Here is a 21,747-nt window from a genome sequence, read left to right on the forward strand (position 1 = left end):
TACTATTATAATATCTTTGAAATTACTAGGCATTGTTTTGTAGTTAACAGACGTTGTTTTGTATGTAGTTAACACATACACTCGGGAACAGTTTTGGGCTATGATGCCTGTTGTTCCCATACCTGTATGTATGTATTTTTTGTAAATAAATAGATTAATAAATTAATAAAACACTGAGGACCGTTTGCACAGTACAAGTTTCAACTGAATCTCACGCAGCTTCAACAGGATCACATCAATTTAAAGACTCGTTTGCTATAGAGCGATTCATTTTGAGATTCAATAACCACATGATACTATTCAGCTCATTTGAGTTCTCACTGTGCAAACACACACTTAAGAATGCTTACAAAGTTGGAGAATATAACGTGCCTAGGAAGCCTATTGAGAGGTTATGTTTACAAAGAACATATTTTTCAAATAGTAAGTTTCAAGCAAAAAATTATTGCATAGGAGTTAGATGAACATATTAATTGAATTGTATGATCACAAAGTTGGAAAATATGATGTGCCTAGGAAGCCTATTGAGAGGTTATATTTACAAAGAACATATTTTTCAAACAGGAAGTTTCAAGCCAAAAATTATCGCATGAGTTAGATGAGCATATTAATTGAATTGTATGATGTATTTTTGAATGAACATTTGAAGTAAGTGAGTGTTATTTACCTGGTGGAGGAGGGTAGGGCGTGGATCCGACCGCATCGGGAGGCGCCGGGTAGTTCCGTAGCGGATAGCCATCGTGCGGGAAGCCCGTCTCGGCGACCATGGAGGCAGCCACCCTCCGGTCATCGTTCGGGCTCAGGTAGGACACCGGCTGGTGGTGAGGGTGGTGGTGATGGGAGTCCACTATGTGATGCCTGGAGGCGGCCGGGTAGGGAGGAGTGTACCCGGTCCAGGTGTTAGTCGAGAAGGACTGGCAGGTGACCGGGGACTCTGCCGATGCTGCATTCGAGTACTTTGGGTAGTCACCGACTGTGGTTGGTGACCAGAAGGAGAGGCTGGAGGATGGTGGTTTGCGGTCACGGGGGGTTGAGTCTGGAGGCGGCAGGTTGACATAGGAGTTGTTGTACTGGTCGAACGCGGAGGCGGTACCCGGGTGGTGGGACTCCACCGGACTGTAGCTCCAGGGCTGCGTGTGGGAGTGCCGGATCACACCGGATTCCGCCCCCGTGCAGTCGCCATAGAGGAGACGTTTGACGGGCACGTGTAACGGACCCGCACTGCTAGTCACCGAGGTTGGTGACGCTGGGGCTGTGGAGGAGGTTGTGGCCGGTGTTGATGAGGGAGATGTTTTGATGGTGGTCGGTGTGATGGCGGTTAGTGGAGGCGGTGGAGGCGGCACGGGAGGCGGCGGACTCTCCTCGTAGATGGAGCCCCCTCCGTTCATCATGGCCCACCACGTCAACCCGGCGGCAGATCCGTTCGTGCAGGCTGTGGATCCGTTGTTGGATCCGACACAGTGACCACCCAGTGCCACGTCGCCGCCATTTTGCACATCGTACACGGCGTTGGTCGACGTGCCGTCGGCCCCCGTGTCAACAAGGTCGCCGATGATGATAATTGTTGAGCGGTGTCCGGGCCCAGTAGAACACAACACAACACAACCACACAATGTTTGTTGTTCAGTACAAAATCATATGTACGTACAGTTTATCACAGGTCCAAGTGTATTCAGTACACCACAAAGATCATCAGTTCACAAAACAGGAACAGTTTCCAGTGCACAAAATCCCAGGTTGAGAATGTCCAGTTGAAGATCACGTGTAACAAACAAAAAACAAACACAACGTCTATTAGCGATCAATCTCATCCATGCCCTCACCTAACCTAACCTGTGTACTCATAACTTGCACCACTATAAAACGACTAATTTTTACGAGGTGCTTACACCACTGATGCCTTTAGGTAGTTTTATGACCTGGCATAAACCTCAACCTTCCTCGTCCTCGCCCTCGATTCGGGTCAAGGCTGCTAGAGTGTGGACACCACCCCTAATAAATCAGTGACACTTTCGAAAGTCACTCACTGTTGTTCAAGAGTTTCTGAGTAAAAAAGAAAACAATCAGACCCGACCCGGCAAGGGTTAAGTTATTGTTGTGCTAGCACAAAAGATCAAGTTTCACAATGTACGACAAAAAATCAGTTTCTCCAAGTTCCAGCTATCTCAACTGCACTATCACAAATATTTCAAGGAGCGGTTGTTGTTTTGGTAGATTTTCGTGTTTCGTAAGATTCGCGAAGTCGAAATTCACGAGCTTAGTTGACGCGACGCCTGACACCGTCGTTGCTTGCCTACTGAGCGTCGTGTACAGACTGTTCTCTTTCAGAGACGAACCACAGCGCCTCACACCTGCGCTCTATCTAGCGGACGATGCGCGAACTACACGCGTCTCTATCCCCATCTTTGTTGCTCCTTCGCAACCCTCCTACCCATCGCCGTGCAGCGCTTACAAATTGCAGAATCTGGCGGAGATGCTCACTCCAAACCTGTCCTCTCTCCTCTCTGCCAGCCTCCTGACTTCCCGTCACGTCCTCTTATCAGCCCTACAACGAAACTCGTTCCAACTCAGGATACTTCGAGTGTAGTGCAAATTTTTTTGAGCTCGAGAACTTGATTGGAGAATTAGATTGGAAATTCTGTTGGATGTTAGTCAAGTTGGTGGATCTATAACTGAACTGAATCAGATTAAAGAATTCAGGCCTGTAACTGAATTGATTCAGATTAAAGAATTCAGGTGTGTAACTGAACTGATTCAGATTAAAAAATTCAGACCAGAAGTATTTCTCCTCATTGTCTAAAATGCATGTTCATGAACTGGGATGAATGTAGAATTAGATTGGAAATTCAGTTGGATGTTAGTAAAGATCTATAACTGAACTGACTCAGATTAAAGAATTCAGGCTTGTAACTGAACTGATTCAGTTTAAAGAATTCAGACAATAAGGATTACTCTCATAGTCTGTAATGGATTTTCATGAACTGGGTTAAATGTAGAATTAGATTAGAAATTCAGTTTGATGTTAGTCATGTTGATGTATCTATAACTGTACTGATTCAAATAAAAGAATTCTGGCCTATAACTGAACTGATTCAGATTGAAGAATACAGACAATAAGAATTACTTTTATAGTCTGTAATAGATTTTTATGAACTGGGTTGAATGTAGAATTAGATTGGAAATTCAGTTGAATGTTAGTCAAGTTGGTGAATCTACAACTGAACTGATAAAAATTAAAGAATTCAGACAATAAGAATTACTTTCATAGTCTGTAATGAATGTTCATGAACTGGGTTGAATGGGGAATTTGATTGGAAATTCATTTGGATGTTAGTGAAGTTGGTGGATCTATAACTTAACTGATTCAGATTGAAGAATTCAGGCCTGTAACTGAATTGATTCAGATTGAAGAATACAGACAATAAGAATTTATTTTATAGTCTGTAATGGATTTTCATGAACTTGGTTGAATGTAGAATTAGATTGGAAATTCAGTTTGATGTTAGTCAAGTTGGTGGATCTATAACTGAACTTATTCCGATTAAAGAATTCAGACAATAAGAATTACTTTCATAGTCTGTAATGGATGTTCACGAACTGGGTTGAATGTAGAATTAGATTGGAAATTCAGTTGGATTTCATTTCAAGTTGGTGAATCTATAACTAATTCGATTCAGATTACAGAATTCAGAGAACTAGAGCTCCTCTTCATAGAGATGCTGTTGAATCACGTTGTGCTCTTGTGATAACAGTCCACCGCCTAGCAATACTTGCAATAATCAACTGGATTCTCATATAATACCATACATCTCTGGTACAGTGGAAATATAATCTCCATATGTTCCAATGGGACTATTCTCGAGCAGCTCGGCCGAGCAAGTATGAATGGAAACCATTAGAACTGTTAGAATAATATTCTCACTGTACTGCATACGTTCACTGATATTGGGGGATCCATCTATATGTTATACTATGAATACTATACTTGGAAGGGTGTTCTTTATATTGAACTACGTTCCACAGTGAAACAGGAGTCCGTGAATTAAACTATACTGAACGACAAATTTCATGTGATCCCCTTGAGTCTACTGGGTTCAAGAGTGATTTTCTATAGATTTTTCCCTACTCAAGATACCATACTCTGAAGGGAAACCAGCCTTATTTTTATTAATGATCTCCCAATGAAGTTCCCATTTTTCAATGAGCTTCTCATTCTCCAATGAATCGATTACTCATTTTTGAATTCCACGAAGAAATCCAAGTTGAAAAGCATTTCAAAAATGGATAGATCAGTCTGTGAGTTAATTAACAAGCTCTTCTAACAAATATGTCCCTCAATATCACCAGCACTATACAGAAAATGACAAATACGTTCTATTTCAATTGTATACTCTTAATCGATCACCATTCAATTCTCTCTTATTGTATAGTTATACTCAATTGTATACTCTTAATTGACCACCTCTTCTTCCATTCAGTTTTTGTACTTCTATTACAGCATCCTCCTTTTCAATCACTTCCTCTGTTTTTCTTGTGGGTGTTAATGACTTGAAACCGTTAAAAAAACTATTGCAATCAATTTCAAGTGTTCTAATCTAATATAGATATCTATCACAAGCTCACACCTCCTCTCTTCTTCCACATTTTCCTCCTCTCATCCTCTCCTCTCACTCCTTCTCCTATTCAATTCCATTCACGATATGGATATCACAATATAACATTCACTTTTTGTGTAGTTGCGGAGTTGATATTGTGGTAATTATCATTCATATTAAATTAAAAGACTAAGGAATTGTCAAAAACCACAGATTATATTGAATTTTAGAAAGACCAGTTTCGGTTGTTTCACCGGAGATGAACAGAGTTCAACAGAGATTGACAATGGTGTAACAGCCGAAACCGGTGTTTCTGAATTTCAATAAAATCTGTGGTTTTTGATAATTCACTAGTCTTTTTATTTAATAACATCAATTTACTTCTAGCTGAAATATGTGAATTTAAGATTCAATCTCACTATGAAGCACTAAGGAATTTTCAAAAACCACAGATTATATTGAATTTTAAACAGACCAGTCTCGGTTGTTTAACCGGAGATGAACAGAGTTTAAAAGAGATTGACAATGGTGAACAGCTGAAACCAGGTGAAAACAGCTGAAACCTTACAATTTAGGATTTTCGTTGAATAGTAATCACTATGAAGCACTTACTCGCATCTATCAAGTTGGTGGATGATAAACCCTAATATAACCTGTAGGAAAAATGGGTATTTCTAACTTTCTAACAATACTTCTAACATTGGAAAATGGGGTTTCTAACTTCCAATGAAATCTGTAGTTTTTGACGATGTCTTGGCCTTTTTTTATGAAATAAAACTGGGTATAGCCAACACAAGACAGATCGTAGAACCATGTTTAGGGAATCAAATTCAAAAATATGACTTTCAAATTTGAGTCTACTTTCTCCAGACAATATTGGCCAACTGCAGACAATTTGCACAAGCCAAGAGTCAGGGTCAACTAGTTGAAGCATGCTGGAGCTGGAGGACTGTGAGGCTGGCCGCTTACTTCAGTTGTTCCAGCGATTAGGTTCGGTCAGAATGAGAAGTTTAGTTCTTCCATCCTCCCTTCTCCCGAACCACTCCACTCGTTCCCTCTCACTTGACTGTAATTTGAGTTAATGATTTTCCCGTTAGACTGTCCCGGATACCGAGTGGTGTGCTATAATTAAGCAGCCGGGGGCTATGCTGAGCAGTGATCAGTGATGCTATGCTGCACTACGCTACTTTGCCAGATAAATGGGGAATATGTTTCGAAAAATGTGGTGGAGAAGGAACGTGGTGGGAAAGAAAGGAAGAGAGAGAAGGATGAGAAAGGAGAAGAATTGGGAAGAAGCAGAGAGGTGGAAGAGAGAGTAGGAGGATGAGAGAAAAGGAGGAGAAATGAGAAGAAGGAAAGAGGAGAAAAAGTGCCACGGAGAATATGTTTCGAAAAATGTGGTGGAGAATGAACGTGGTGGGAAAGAGAGGAGAAAGAGAGAGAAGGAGGAGAATTGAGAAGAAGCAGAGAAGTGGAAGAGAGAGTAGGAGGATAAGAGAGAAGGAGAAGAATTGGGAAGAAGCAGAGAGGTGGAAGAGAGAGTAGGAGGATGAGAGAGAAGGAGGAGAAATGAGAAGAAGGGAAGAGGAGAAAAAGTGCCATGGAGAATATGTTTCGAAAAATGTGTTGCAGAATGAACATGGTGGGAAAGAGAGGAGAATAGAATAGAATAGGATAGCTGCCTTCATTTTTACCTAGGAGGGCGGAGTTAGGGCGCAGCCGGCCCTCTCTTACGCTCAACCCTCCAATACAACGCTAAATAGTTACTAGATTAAACAAATCAAATTCAGAAAAAAATATATACAATATATAGGAAGAAGAGAGGAGAGAGGAAGAGAGAGAAGGAGGAGAGAGGAGAAGAATTGGGAAGAAGCAGAGGGGTGGAAGAGAGAGTAGGAGGATGAGAAAGAAGGAGGAGAAATGAGAAGAAGGGAAGAGGAGAAAAAGTGCCATGAAGAATATGTTTCGAAAAATGTGGTGGAGAAGGAACGTGGTGGGAAAGAGGGAAGAAGGAGAGAGAAGGAGGAGATAGGAGAAGAATTGGGAAGAAGCAGAGAGGTGGAAGAGAGAGTAGGAGGATGAGAGAGAAGGTGGAGAAATGAGAAGAAGGGAAGAGGAGAAAAAGTGCCACGGAAAATATGTTTCGAAAAACGTGATGGAGAATGAACGTGGTGGGAAAGAGAGGAAAAGGAGAGAGAAGGAGGAGATAGGAGAAGAATTGGGAAGAAGCAGAGAGGTGGAAGAGAGAGTGGGAGGATGAGAGAGAAGGAGGAGAATGAGAAGAAGGGAAGAGGAGAAAAAGTGCCACGGAGAATATGTTTCGAAAAATGTGGTGGAAAAGGAACGTGGAGGAGAAGAGAGGAGAAGTAGGGAAGAAGAGAGAGGGGGAGGAGTGAGGAGGAGTAAGAGATGGGAAAAGAAGTGGGAAGAAAGAGAGAATAGAAGGAGAATGGAGAAGTTGAGAGTAGAAAGATAGAGGAGGAAGAGAGAGGAAGAGGAATGAGGAGAAGGAGAGAAGAGAGGAGGAACGGAAGATGAGAACAAGAAGGGTTATAGAAGAGACGAGAGTGAAGGGGGATTATTATTATAAGTATTACTATTATTATTTTTAATTCACTGACAGCCTGTAAAAGGGATATGAGGATTTGTCAATTTGTCATTAATCAAACAGTAACATGTTATCTATCTTCTTAAACCTCCATCTTGAGGATAGTAGAAGAATATTTGATGGAGCGTAGTATGGAGGAACAGTTCTCAATGAGAGCTGAGAAGGAAAAAGTTGGAATGGAATAAAGTAATGGGGGAAGATGTAAGAATGAAAGAGACAAGAATATGGAAGAAGAATTTATAGAAACATGTAAAATTATATAACTGGTAAGTAAAAGTGGACGGATGAATGATTAATAGAGTGATAATAGATGAAACTATAGGGGTGTATTGAGATCGATAAAAGGAAAGAAAAAATAATTATTAAAAATATGTTCACACTATGGGAGAAAACAAGAAATATGAACACAATAGAGGAAATCGTGGAAGTGGGAGAATCAAAAGAAGTGATTGACCACAGAAAGCCTTGAATGAGAGGAGTAATTGATAATTGGGAAGCGAGAAAAGAAAGAATTAACAATTTTAATGTGGCTCCTTCAAGGGGGGAACTAAGAGAGAAAGGGAGAAGATATAAAACAAAAAGCGAAAGATTGTGACTGGTTGGTAAGAAAAGAGCTGAGGAAATTATTTTGAATGGGTTGTGATTTGGGATCCATACGAAATAAATACTGTTCTCTTCTTGGGTGGCATCTCTTAAAAACCTCAACTGCCAAAACCTTAAATTAGCTTTCAGGTTCATGTATGAAATCTCTTCTGTAAAACGTCAGCTCTCAATTGAAATCAAATGAAATCCCTGAAATAATTATTGTGCCATTTATTTCGGGACTCCTATAATTAAGTGGGAAACGGGGAAATTTGTTCATAGATTAGTTGTTCAAGTTAAAAATTAGATATTTTACATTTATCTGATCTAATATCCCAGGTAAAAAATGAGTGTTACATGATTAAAGTGAGAGAATATATTGGAGTGGGAGAACTTATATCAAAGTTTCACTGCCAGAGTCTTATAGATGATACCATAGAGAAGAGATAGCATATTAAGAAGAGTTGAATAATGTAAGAGGTTTCTCATGCTATCTTTCCTCTATGAATATACTCAGTGGAAATAGTCATTGACTAATAATAAATAGAAAAAATAGCATGAACCCTATTATTCACTCTACCTCACACACAAATATCAGAAAAAAATCCCTGATTCAATGCATTATTTATTCATTACCTTGCTGTGACCTTAGTAAGCATATTTATACTGAGCCACCCTCAGATATGTAAGGGAGGGGCCTATGTAAATAGGGAGATTCCATCCCTTTGGTTTCAACCCTCTACCGAAGCCATGCCATTAGGGGTGATACTTCCATAGGGGTGTTCTTATCTACTTTATAAAATGGGGATGCATAGGGCATTTCTCGTCTGTTGTATTTTTTCAGTAATTTATCACTTTTAATACGGTGGTGAGATGAATTTCACGGTAGACTGGGCTCATTCAAGATATACTTCTGTCATTGTCTGATGATGACAGCTCCTTGTGTTTGTCATATGTTTCTCCTTATCCTTCTCTGCTCACATTTAGAAAATTAAATCCCACAAAAAATCTTTTGGGACAACCTCCTTGATCCTTATTCCTATTCAAATCATAAGATTGTTATTTATTAGCGGATATGAATATGGAGCATCCTCATTAGAGTATGTGAATGTTTAGAGTGAATGAATGAGTATTATGATGAGAAATGCAGCTAAGTTACCCCTTCATAATATTGTTCTCATGAATAAATCTCAAGATGTTTGAGAGAAGAATGAAACAACTCTTTTCTGGACAGTGGAATCCATTTTGGAATCTGTAGTGACAGCTGGCACTTAATTTAGTTTATCATATTGATACATGTTGAATACGTTTCTGTATCCAAGATAAATAAAGCCCAGTTTTGTTTCTATGGCTCTCAAGTATCGAAGCATTTCTTTATGGTGTCAGAAGTGGGATCAAGAACAAGATTTGACAATCCATCAAATTATTTGAGAACTAAGAATGGGATCAAAATCAAGATTTGACAATCCGTCAAATTATTCAAGAACTAAGAAATAAACTTAATAGTAAATCATAGGACGAATTATGAGATCCGGACTCTCTCAACGTGGTTAGTACGCAGTATATTCCAGAAACTGCAAAGAGCAAACGTTTTTCATAGACTGTGGATCTAAATTCTTCAATTTTCATCACCCATTGGTTATTCTAAGATATATTGAAACAAAAAAGAAATTATTGAGAAAACATTAATACAAGTCATAGGGAATAGACTTCCCTAAAACTTCCTCAAACATAGAATCAATCTCTCTATGAATTGATTACTGATCAGATTATACAAATTGAACGTATTTTACTATTCATTCTACAAGGTGATTTTTTAGTCCTGTTACCCAATTTTTGATGTAATTTATAAACGGAAAATTGGGTATTAATAAAAAAATTATTAATTAATAATTAATAATAAATTATATTACACCATATGCTCAAAATGTCCACCCATTGAGGTTATACACGCTCGGACTCTTTTCACCATATTAGCAGAAACCTTTTTCAGAGTTATATTGGAAATATTCGTGATTAAGTCTGTAATATTGGCTTTCAGTTCATCAATATTGTGAGGATTGTTTTTGAAGGCCTCAGACTCAATGTATCCCCACAAAAAGTAATCAGGGGATGTGAGGTCTGGAGACCTTGGAGGCCATAAACCCTTGTTAATTATTCGATCATCAAAGAACTCTTGCAGAAAATCCATGGTTTCTCGAGATGTGTGACAGGTAGCGCCGTCTTGTTGAAACCAGCAATATCTTTCTTGATGTTGCAGTAGAGTCACAAATTGACGCACAATATTCCTGTACACTTCACCATTTACAGTTTGTTCAAAGAATATGGGTCCGGCTATATGGGTCCAATTTCGTAGCAAAATATTGTTCCAGAATGAAAACCCGTTGTTCTATGGTAAAAGACATTCTGTTCATAACACGACCGGAATCATCACAAAATGTTACACGGCTTAAGTATAATAAACTCGCACTGCCTTGTGTATACTGAGTGAGTGGGGCTACCAACTTTGTGCAACAAAACAAAATTTCCCTTTATTAGGGAAAAATTACCATGTATTAGAAATAGGGTAACAGGACTAAAAACTCACCCTGTACTATGTATACTACCCTATGTTTGTTATTGTTATCACTGGATTGAGCTTCCAAAACTTAGATTGAAATTTAAGAAATCATCAGTAAAAGCAATATTTAATTGAGTAACATAGGGAACGGATTCTTTTTAAGAATTGTATAATAAATTACATTATACAAATTGTATCTATTTGGCTATTTATTCTACTATGAGTATACTTCCCTATGTTTGTTATTGTTATCACTGGATTGAGCTTCTAAGATTCAGATGGAGATTTGAGAAAACATTAGTTATTAGTACTAGACATAGGGAACGGATTCTGTTTACTAGAATTGTTTAATAAAAATTGCGCACTAAACGAGTTGAACATTCGACTATCCATTGATTCTACTATGTATATTATCCTATGTTTGTGTAATCACCTTCATGCTGGGTTAATCTTTTTTAATTGAGAAGGAAACTTAGTATTTGTAGGGTCAACAAGTAGAAATGCAAATGTAAATTACTCTTCAATGTGCTCTGAGATTTTCAAGTTCTACCAACATCCTACAAACATGAGGATTTGTACCGATGTTTGTTAAGTGCATTTACCGTTACACATAATGTATCAACCTCACTTCAAGCTATTAAATTTATTCAGAAGCATGTAAAATTGGGAGTTCCATCTCATGGACTTTATTACATATCCTGTTTCTCTCTGGACATAATATCTTGCGAATGTGGGCTAATCCATTCCATCCGCAGGCTATGGTTGACCTTTTTCAGGTAAGAAATTTTCTACGCAATTCCAGTAGCTGCGATAAATTAGATTTCATGACATTTGAGACCTGTAATTGTAATTTGACTTGGTCATATTTGAAAAATTAAGTTACTGCTATCCTGTGTCATAGAAGTATTAATGTTAATGAACTCAGTAGCTCCGACAAACTCATGGTCAGTTAGATCCCATCCAAATGAGATAAATCATTAGAATTAGTATCCAAGTATCTTGATTCACGGATGAAATTGTGTAGCCGAGATACAGTACAAAATTTATGAGTTGATTCTCAGACTCTATGGTCAAATAGGATTTCACTCAAGTATGATACAAACATTATAGTGGACTCAAGTTGACATTAAAATCATGCATCTCATATATCCTGATACACAAAACACAAGTCAAGTAGTATCATTAGCTTTCGACTTTGTAATACCTAGTTGGAGCTACACAACTCAAAACGCGGATACAAGACTCAAATCACTGAATTAAGGATTTCAATGATTTTACTTTCCTTGCCCTATTACCATAGGTAAGGAAAGTATTGCTTTTCGAAAAAATTAAGGTATCCCAATTTCTAAATTTCTATACGTTTCAAGGTCCCCTGAGTCCAAAAAATTGGTTTTTGGGTATTGGTCTGTATGTGTGTGTGGTGTGTGTGTGTGTGTGTGTGAGTGTGTGTGTGTGTGTGTATGTACACGATATCTCATCTCCCAATCAACGGAATGACTTGAAATTTGGAAATTAAGGTCCTTACAATATAAGGATCCGACACGAACAATTTCGATCAAATGCAATTCAAGATGGCGGCTAAAATGTTAAAAATGTTGTCAAAACAGGGTTTTTTGCGATTTTCTCGAAAACGGCTCCAATGATTTCGATTAAAGTTATACCTGGGATAGTCATCGATAAGCTCTATCAACTGCCACAAGTCCCATATCTGTAAAAATTTTAGGAGCTCCGCCCCATCTATGCAAAGTTTGATTCTAGATTCTCAGTTATCAGGCTTCAGATACAATTTAAACAAAAAAAATTGAGTGGAGAAGATTCAGCATGAGAATTTCTACAACTAATGTTTAGTAACATTTTCACCTAATATTGAAAATAATCTCAAAATTTGAGAAAATGTGATTCAATTGCAAAATGTTGGCTACTGTTGATTCTATTGAATCATTCACCATGAAGAGATGGCAGACTTCGTGTCTCCAGCGTTATTGTCTTGTCACCAGCTGGCTAAGATCTTGGAATAGTAGAATTGAGATGCACGTGAACACTATCGTCAGGTGATCAATTTTCATAACGGCAAGGAAAGTTGTGTGAGTGCGCCACACCAGATTCTTATTCAATGATTGAATGAAAAATCTCTGATTATAAAGTGATCTATCAATTTATTTTTTCCAGGTTTAACTCGCATTGAACATAATTTTGTTTCAGGTAGATGATAAGCTTCAAATAATAACCTTCTGTTAGTTTTGGTGATGTTGTGTTGAATATTCTCAGATGTGTCTCATATCAACTTAGCTGCTTATCCACATGATCAATTAAAAGAGCTACCCTCCTCTTAACTCTAATGAAAGCATCCTATATCATTTCAATATCAATGATTCAAAAAATTATGTTGCTTCTCAACTTTGAATCGAGGACTGTCGATTCTATTTACAATCGAGGACTTTTGATTTATCAGTTATTTTGTTTTACTGTTAACCAATTTACTGAAATTCTGTTGCTTCTCAACTTTGAATCGAGGACTGTCGATTCTATTTAGAATCGAGGACTGTCGATTTATCAGTTATTTTGTTTTACTGTTAACCAATTCACTGAAATTCTGTTGCTTCTCAACTTTGAATCAAGGACTGTCGATTCTATTTAGAATTGATGACTGTCGATTTATCAGTTATTTTGTTTCACTGTTAATCAATTTACTGATTTGAAGCATTTTTGGATATTTATACGTATATCGTAAGAGTTTCAGAGTATTTATGAAGTGGGGTATCCTGTGGAGCAGTTTTTAATGACTTATACTTATATCAGTGTGTACCGAGTATCATTGTATTTATGGAGTGAGATATTCTGCTTTGAATGATTGATAGATTAATATTGTTAGACTATTCAATTTTTCCGTGATGGAACTGAACTATGATTCAACTGTATTCCTAGTGGTTGAAATAACGTCATAATTTGAAGGGTGGTTAAATTCGAGCTCTCCTAGATTATGAACATAAAAATCTATGGTGACGCACACAAATGTAATCCAAACAAGTCGGAGTTACCTTGACATTTTTCACGTAAAATCTCGGAGTTGAAAAGCCAATTATCAATGTTTAAAAACTCTTGAACAACAAGTGAGTGCGATGTCTTCTCCCATGCTTATGATTTACTGAGAACCTGTTCAACATGAGGACATCAGAGTATGATGCAACCAAAACTGGAAACGTAATCCTCTGATTAGTTACAGTGTAATACCCTTGAATTATCTTTGTTGCTTGCTGGCTGTGAAATCGAATTATCGCCAGCCACAACGTACATTATGGCTGAGTTCTTGGAGTATTATTGAAAGCTTACAGGTAATCCATGCATCAGAGTTGTTTTGAAAAACACAGTATGCATTAACAACCAAAATCAAGTTAGTACCACAGGCAAAAGATACACATTAGACACAATTCAAGCAGATGATTAATTTGCATGAATTTGATATAATTCCATATTATTATGTGTGATTGTTGATGAATAAAATAAATAAATGTATAAATACTATCACAGTCACATCTAATAGTTTGAGTGATTAATAACTATAACAGTATTCATATATATCTTATTAACATTATTTGAGATCTTTTCGAGTTTTGTTATGGAATTGAACGATTAAAATATGTTGACATAGCCAACTTAGCTATATTAGAATAGAAATACTTGTAATTCTAAATATGAATGAGGCTCTAAAACGTTCGAACTACAGTATTTTAGATACTCATGATATTTGTAGTCAAGATCTCCTAAATTGATATTTGGAACACATAACACTATATGATTTGAATATTAAATTCATAGTTGATTGAGTATTCAGATTTATTATGATCATTTATAATCATTACTCGTCAAGATTTTTCTCAACTGTAGGAATGTTTCAAAATTGCTTCTCGAGGCAATCGTTTAATTATGTATGTTTCTCCATGAATAATAATCTAGTATTAAACATAGAAATGAAACTAAAATTTTAAAAGATTGATAGAAATGAAACTAATATTTTAAAAGATTGATAGAAATGGAACTAATATTTTAAAAGATTCATATAGAAATGAATATTGCATACCTGTGACACTTGCCAGTGTGCTCGTAGGACAGAAACAAGCAAGCCTGTGAATATTCAAAATGATGACATTTTATTAGCAAAATATAAATATAATATGGATGAGCAAGAGCTCATTGAATAGAATAAAATCGACCTACACAGTACTTAAAAGCTATCAAAAAATTCAGATTTTTCAAACATTCCTTCAAGAAGCTGTGCCTTGAATGATATACTGAATATTTTCAATACATTCCAGATTTAAGGAAAAATTAACTCGTGGAAAATTTTACTCAACTTGAAATTCTCCTCTTTTTCCAACCATGCATGATGAGGAAAAATAGAGTGTCTAGTGATACTTCTCTAGTGTGATTTTACTTCAAGTGAGAAATTGATATACTTTGAAATACTTTTATAAATAATATGTTTCGATGATTTATGTGTGAATGAATGTTTATGCTTGCCAAATTCATATCTCACTCATTATTCAGAGAATAATGGGATTTTTCTAAAATTGGGAGTATATTCATGCTCTAAAGCTTCCATTTTTGAAAAAGAGAAATTGCAAGTTTACAATAATTATAGCCTGACATTCAAGTTTCTAGTAAGTCGTGGAATCCAGATACTGTGATCTATTTGTAGAAGCTTGATAACAGTATGAAACGAGAACATAAGTAATTTAGGTTTTTATATTTTTACCATAGTCAATAGACTGAGAATTCGTTAGTCGTGGCTTCACGCATAGTGTACTGCAGTGAGAAAACTTTATCAGTAAAGTAGTGTCCATGAGTTTCAAAGCCATAATATCTTAAAAGTTAAAGAGCATATTATTCTATTCACTCTGAAAATGCAAAGTCCATTGCATAGTAGACTATGCATTGCTTCAAGCAGATATTGAATAGAGTATTTTATTATATACAAATAAGTTATTGTATGCCACTTGTTTTTGAAGAAGAAAAATGTAGGAATATTGTAAAACCTGTTAGTGAAATGGCAGTGATGCAGAGCAGATTCCACGGCGACGGCTTGATTTGTAACAGGAATTCATTGAGAAGATCTCCTCATTCAATCATCATCCTGAAAATGAAAAAAAAATGGAAAATTAATCATGTTCTTGGAGGTTGAGAAACGATGGAATCGACAATAGATTTTATTGCAGTTGTGAAGTTGATATTATAGTCATCTTGAAAAGAATACTTCAATTTATTATAGCCACATAGTAATTAATTAAAAATTATATAAAGAAACTATTACCGTTCTATTGAATTGAATGGAGGTTTCGGGTATTCACCCTATTCGTCCAAAAAATACACAGCCAGCCCCAATCAATCAATAAATCAATCAATCAAGTTTTATTGAACAAAAATATTTACATTGGAGTTCCCACTAAACCCGAAGGTTTTTCAGTAGGTGCCTATATAAGTATACATAGTAAACTATAGAATCGTACATTACAAAGAAACAAAATTAACAAATTAACCCCACCACCCATATTTTTACTGAGATCATTTTCATTTGCGCATTCATCCCAAAACTTCCAGAGGATATCCTCTCGTGCGCGCGCCATTAGGCATTTCGAATTTAACGATTCATTTGTTGTTCCAAAGGTCCATTGTATCAAGAATGGATGAATACATTCTGAATTTCAATCGACACCTACTGGAGGAACACCTGTTGTAATGTACCAAAAACGTGTACAGTTTTCAGATGTCATCATTAGTTTGTTTGAGATTGGAGACCACCTGTTATCCTTACTCAATTATTGAAAGTTTCATGATCACTACAATTACTGTTGGAATGCTGTCGTGATAATATGTTTTTTTTTTTGTGTAGTTGAGAAGTTGATATTGTGGTAATTATTCATATTGAATGAATAAGACTAAGAAATTGTCAAAAACCACAGATTTATTGATACTTAGAAAGACCGGTTTCGGTTATCACACCATTGTCAATCTCTGATAAACGTTTATGGTGTAATAACCGAAACCGTTCTTTCTAAGTATCAATAAATCTGTGGTTTTTGACAATTTCTTAGTCTTTTTCATTCAATGTGATAATATGTTTTATAAAAGATGCTGTCCTAACAGAAAGAAGATATCAAACGGATAAGAAACAAACAAAGATAATAATTAATAAACGGAAATTAAAATTATTTCTATCTGTGACAAAGAAAGTTTAATTTTTTTGCTCCATTTCAAATATGATTGATAGTCATGCTTTGAATCCAATTATCCTTGCTCATTATTGTTCTTTTGACCTATTTCGAAGAGTCCTGGCCCCTTTTTGTATTAATATCGGGGACCGAGCTTCGCTCTGGAGTACAAAAGCATAAAAAACTTATTACGAGAGAATAAATTATAATAATATTCATAACATTCATACAGGAATGTTTTATCTAATCACATCAAATTCCCAGAGGAATGCAAAAATTTCCCTCACGAAAGCCCAGTTGCACAAAAGCCGGTTAAATTCTAATCCTGATTAACTTAACGTGAACCAAATCAGAGATGACCATCTGAAAAAGATGGATCTACTGGAATTAATTATGATTGGAAATAACCCGGCTTTTTTGCAACCGGCACTAAGTACCTGATTGAATGATTACAAAAGTTCAACAGCTGAGTCATAATTTTGACACAGTCCCTTAATTATTATCAGTTAATAAATAAACTGATAAATATTAAACTGATAAAAATATTTCCCTTAATTATTATCGGAATAATTATTATCAGCTGTTTTTCCAATGATGAATAATAACTATCCGTTTAATGTCCTTCAGCGAGTTTTTTCCAGGGATGAGACTTAGTGCAATCGAATCTTTATATTATGAATCTACTATTTTCTGAATTTCGTGAGAATTATTGTTAGAGCCGTTTTCGAGATCCGGTGAAATACAAACAGATAAAAATCTAAACATATAAACATCCAAACATCTAAACATATGAACAGGAGTTGCTCGTTTAATAGTATAGGATGTATAGTGATATTCATTCATAATGGAAACAGTATGAAGTAGTAAAATCTCTCTTACAATCCTTTTACAATCCCAAAACATAAAATTGAATCCTAAAATTGAATTTCCTGTTCCTCCAACAACAACAAACATATTAGTTCAGCTGAAAATGTGGTAGGTTTTACCATGAAACCTGGTAATTTTCGAATAAATAAAAGTGGTATTGACAACATCAAAGTCTTATTCTTTCAATTAGTAAAATCTCATTCATAATTCCATGATATTTGTCTAAATCTATGTGTTTTCATTATTTCAAAGAGGCCTTCTACTCTCTAATAGACAAATAATGGACATAATGTTTGTTGAGACTGAATCATCATCAATTTTCAAGGTATTAGAGAAGATCCATGCACAAACAAATCCCTTAATATTTGAAATCGTAATGGAAACGTATGGCGGTTTGAATTTTGGAGTTTTGAATGAGATAAAGAGATAATCATATTAGACAATCTCTAAAAAATATCTATCTCATACACTGGTGATACCACAATCTGGAAAGATGATATGATATTTTTATTATAAAATAAAAATATTACGAAATTGTCAAAAAACCACAGATTTATTGATAGTTAGAAAGACCGGTTTCGGTTATTACACCATTGTCAATCTCTGATGAAACTTTATCATTCAAAGCAGATAAAACTTGTCACCTGATAAAAGACTTGTCGTCTAATAAAACTTTATCAGAGATTGACAATGGTGTGATAACCAAAACTGGTCTTTCTAACTATCAATAAACCTATGGTTTTTTGACAATTTCGTAGTATTTTTATTTGATATGAATATTTACCACAATATCAACTTCTCAACTACAGAAAAAGTGATTTTTTATGATGATTTCCATGACGTAGGCCTACCTCCATTCATCTATGATGAGCTTCCACATCCTTTTTATTAGTGAGTAACTTCCGATTAACATGAATAATAATAATATGTCGTATATGATAAATCACTCACTCACTCTTAAGTCCTAGTCGAATTCTATGTTTTCAAGTCGATTACTATCACCTCTACTCATTTCAAAGACGAACAAAAAGACTTTCACCATGTATATTCCTGAAGTTCACAATATGTCTCACATACATCCACAAAACTAATATCTTCAACTGTGCTCAGCTCTTAAACTGTATCTATGATACAACACACAATATGAGTTCAATCTCGATCAGCTATCAATCTAATCGAAAAAAGCACTGGTGTATCAAAATATTTCCGTGGCGGCGAACACAAAACACAACCATTTATCACCACAAAACACAATTTGGAACTTCAAAACACTGATGATCGATCATAAAACTGATGGACTCACACCTGTTATGCTCCATGTATAGTATGCTTCATCATTTTTAGAGTACACAATTTCTGACGTTGCTAAGTTCAGTGAAGAAGGAGGAAGTGCAGCTGTGTAGGACTGGGTTAGTAATTCGCATAATTGGTGCAGCATTAGCCTTCTATGCACTCTTCAAAGTGAGTCTAACCTAGCTTATGGATGGACCTTGAATGTTTCCATACACTCTAGAAGACCATCTATGAACTGAACGGCAATACAAGAGGAAGGAGTTAAATATGCTAACTATCTCTGTAAGTCTAGAGCTACAAAATGACCAACAAACTACGAACATCGATATAAGAGTGAGGAGCAAACTATGCCAACTATCTCAGTAAGTCTAGAGCTATAAGCGATGACCAACCAACTATCTACGACGATACAACAGTGAGGAGCTAACTAGGCTGACTAGTAAAAGACTACGCCTTCGCTGAAGTGCTACAGCAATACAAAATGCAAAATCTCTCAGACAGTTTCGAAATAGGCTGACTCTCTTTTGTCATACCTCTTACTTGGTATTGAAATATGCAGAGTGGAGATCTTCATGAACATGATAAGTGGTTCTTGCTTCTAGATGTTTGTCCAATCTCCACGTTGAAGAGTGTGAGAGAGTGAGACTGAGTGAGATTGAGAGAGTGAGAGAGACTGAGAGAGAGAGAGAGAGTGAGAAAGAGTGAGAGAGATTGATTGATTGAGTACTTTATTACTAAGAGACTGAGAGAGAGAGAGTGAGAAAGAGTGAGGGAGAGAGTGAGAGTGAGAGAGACAGAGAGTGAGAGAGAGTGAGAGTGAGAGAGAGAGAAGGTGAGAGAGAGAGAGAGAGAGAGATTGATTGATTGATTGATTGAGTACTTTATTTATGTAGATTACAATATATACTGGCTTATACACTTATATACAATAGCTTAAAATACAGCAAAATTATAGATGAATTTACATAATATAGACTAAGAAAATAATTATTGAACTGTATATGATATGAAAAAGTAATTTGTAATATAATAACTATAGATAATAATTACATTGTTATGCATCTACATAAATTGGCGGAACTTTGGACATATCAATGTCCATTCTTTGGAAAGAATATTAAAAATATCCTCCCCACTAACTCTCTACCAAAACGTGAGATTGAGATTGAGTGAGATTGAGAGAGAGAGAAAGAGTGAGAGAGAGAGAGAGTGAGAGAGATAGAGAGACAGAGAGTGAGAGAGAGGGAGTGTGAGAGAGAAAGAGAGAGAGAGAGAGCGAGTGAGAGTGACAGAGGGTGAGGGATTGATTGATTGATTTGGAAGAGAGACAGAGAGTGATAGAGAGTGAGAGTGAGAGAGAGAGAGAAGGTGAGAGAGAGAGAGTGAGAGAGAGAGAGAGATGTCTGTCTTGAATAAAATACTATCTTACAGTATCACTCTGTCATTCCCCAACCTGTACACTCACTCTTCCTATCAATTATTTTCCTAAACAACTTATCTGGTTCTTCCACCTTATCTTTCTTCATCTAATCTGTATTAAACACTTATCTCTCGTTTTCGTTCCATATCGTTTATTTTTAATTAAATCCCTCCGTACATTAATTAATATCCGTTTAATTAGAGCTATCTATCAAGAAACCTTTTCTTTTTCAAAACAGTACAATAATTTCCAATATAATTTCTCTCCTTCCTACCCTATTGTTCTCTCCAATAAAACTAACTTGATTCCATTATCAGCATCAATAAGTCAAGCTTTAAGATATCAAAGTTCTGAGAACATTTTTATAATTGGTATCGAATTCTTGTCATGACACTCAACTACACCTTTTTCTCTGCAATATTACAGAATTATTTCTGTGATTATCATAAATTCACGGTGCAATTTCTCAAGTAGTATTTTAAGATAAAAAAATTCGCTCAAGTAGTATTTTAGGATGAAAAAATTTGCTCAAGTAGTATTTTAGGATAAAAAAATTTGCTCATTAGTCCTCAGACTAGATGGCTATAGTATTGACCAATAGAAAAAAGATCACTTTTGAACAATTAATTACGACATAGCAGTCAGGTATCTATATAAATAAAAGCTATTAGCTTAATTGTTCAAAAGTGATTATTTAACAAGCAGTTCGTAATGGAATCAAACATTGAAGAGAAAAAAGATTCTGTGATCAAGAACAAGTGATATAGCAAGAACTCATACACTTGATAAAACGTAATTATTTTTGAATGTGATACTGAATAATCATATCATACATGTAAGAAGTTGATTCGATTCATTGTTTGAAAATATATCATGATAAACTAATGACAAAATTTTAAATAAATAGTTGATTGTTCTGTAATGAGTATACTATATAATATGTAGTTCTATCCCCTGTACTTATTATGCATGATAAGAGAGATTACAGCAAACTCCATGATAGAATCACAGTTGCGTGATCGTTTATGAAAATGAGTAGCGATTCCATGTGCTGATAAAACTGCTGCATTTTTATACTCAACTAAAGAATTGGATCAAGCACTTTTGTTCTGAACCGGAATAGTTTATGACCATTGTAAGTCTATGTTGCGTTACGCAATGCATTAAATTACATCTGGCCTACACAATCATGAATAACATTCAACTTGGCATTCTTCACAATGATTTATGGCCTCTCAAGTAATAGGTCTGGTTTGTAATTTCATTGAATGTTTTTTGTTTGTGGAGAGTTTGTTTGGTATTCAAACATTTTAGCTAATGGAAGAAAACTTCAGTATAAGTGACTAGATTTATTCATTTATCCATGATTGACGACTTAGTAATGTATCTGATTCGACTTATCCATACTGTAAAATTTTAAAACTGAAACTGAGAGTAATACAATCTTATATAAAGCGAGCAATTTCTGTATATCTGTTTATATTTTTATATCTGGTTATCTGGTTATTTGGTTATCTGGATGATTAATTATTATGTTCAACGGATCTCGAAAACGGCTCTAACGATTTTCACGAAATTTGAAGCAAAGTAGGTTTATGATATGAAGATTCGATTGC

General features: G+C 35.8%; 1 protein-coding gene across 4 annotated transcripts in view; it reads right to left on the reverse strand.

The window, feature by feature from the left end:
• LOC111057593 (homeobox protein abdominal-B) overlaps window positions 1-21,747 on the reverse strand; it is a 162,795-nt gene that overhangs the window by 24,380 nt on the left and 116,668 nt on the right. The window contains exons 1-4 of one of the 4 annotated variants that reach the window (XM_039433906.1): window positions 18,374-18,392; window positions 15,379-15,476; window positions 14,424-14,467; window positions 668-1,432 (exon numbers count right to left, since the gene is read on the reverse strand). In XM_039433906.1, coding sequence (XP_039289840.1) covers window positions 668-1,391 — 724 coding nt within the window. In that variant the 5' untranslated portion in view covers window positions 1,392-1,432; window positions 14,424-14,467; window positions 15,379-15,476; window positions 18,374-18,392. Of the gene's footprint in view, window positions 1-667; window positions 2,326-14,423; window positions 14,468-15,378; window positions 15,477-18,269; window positions 18,289-18,373; window positions 18,393-21,747 lie in introns of those variants that run through there. The other 3 variants (XM_039433907.1, XM_039433905.1, XM_022345030.2) reach the window with 3 other exon arrangements.

Source organism: Nilaparvata lugens, chromosome 8 (assembly GCF_014356525.2).
Source record: "Nilaparvata lugens isolate BPH chromosome 8, ASM1435652v1, whole genome shotgun sequence".
Lineage (NCBI taxonomy): Eukaryota > Metazoa > Arthropoda > Insecta > Hemiptera > Delphacidae > Nilaparvata > Nilaparvata lugens.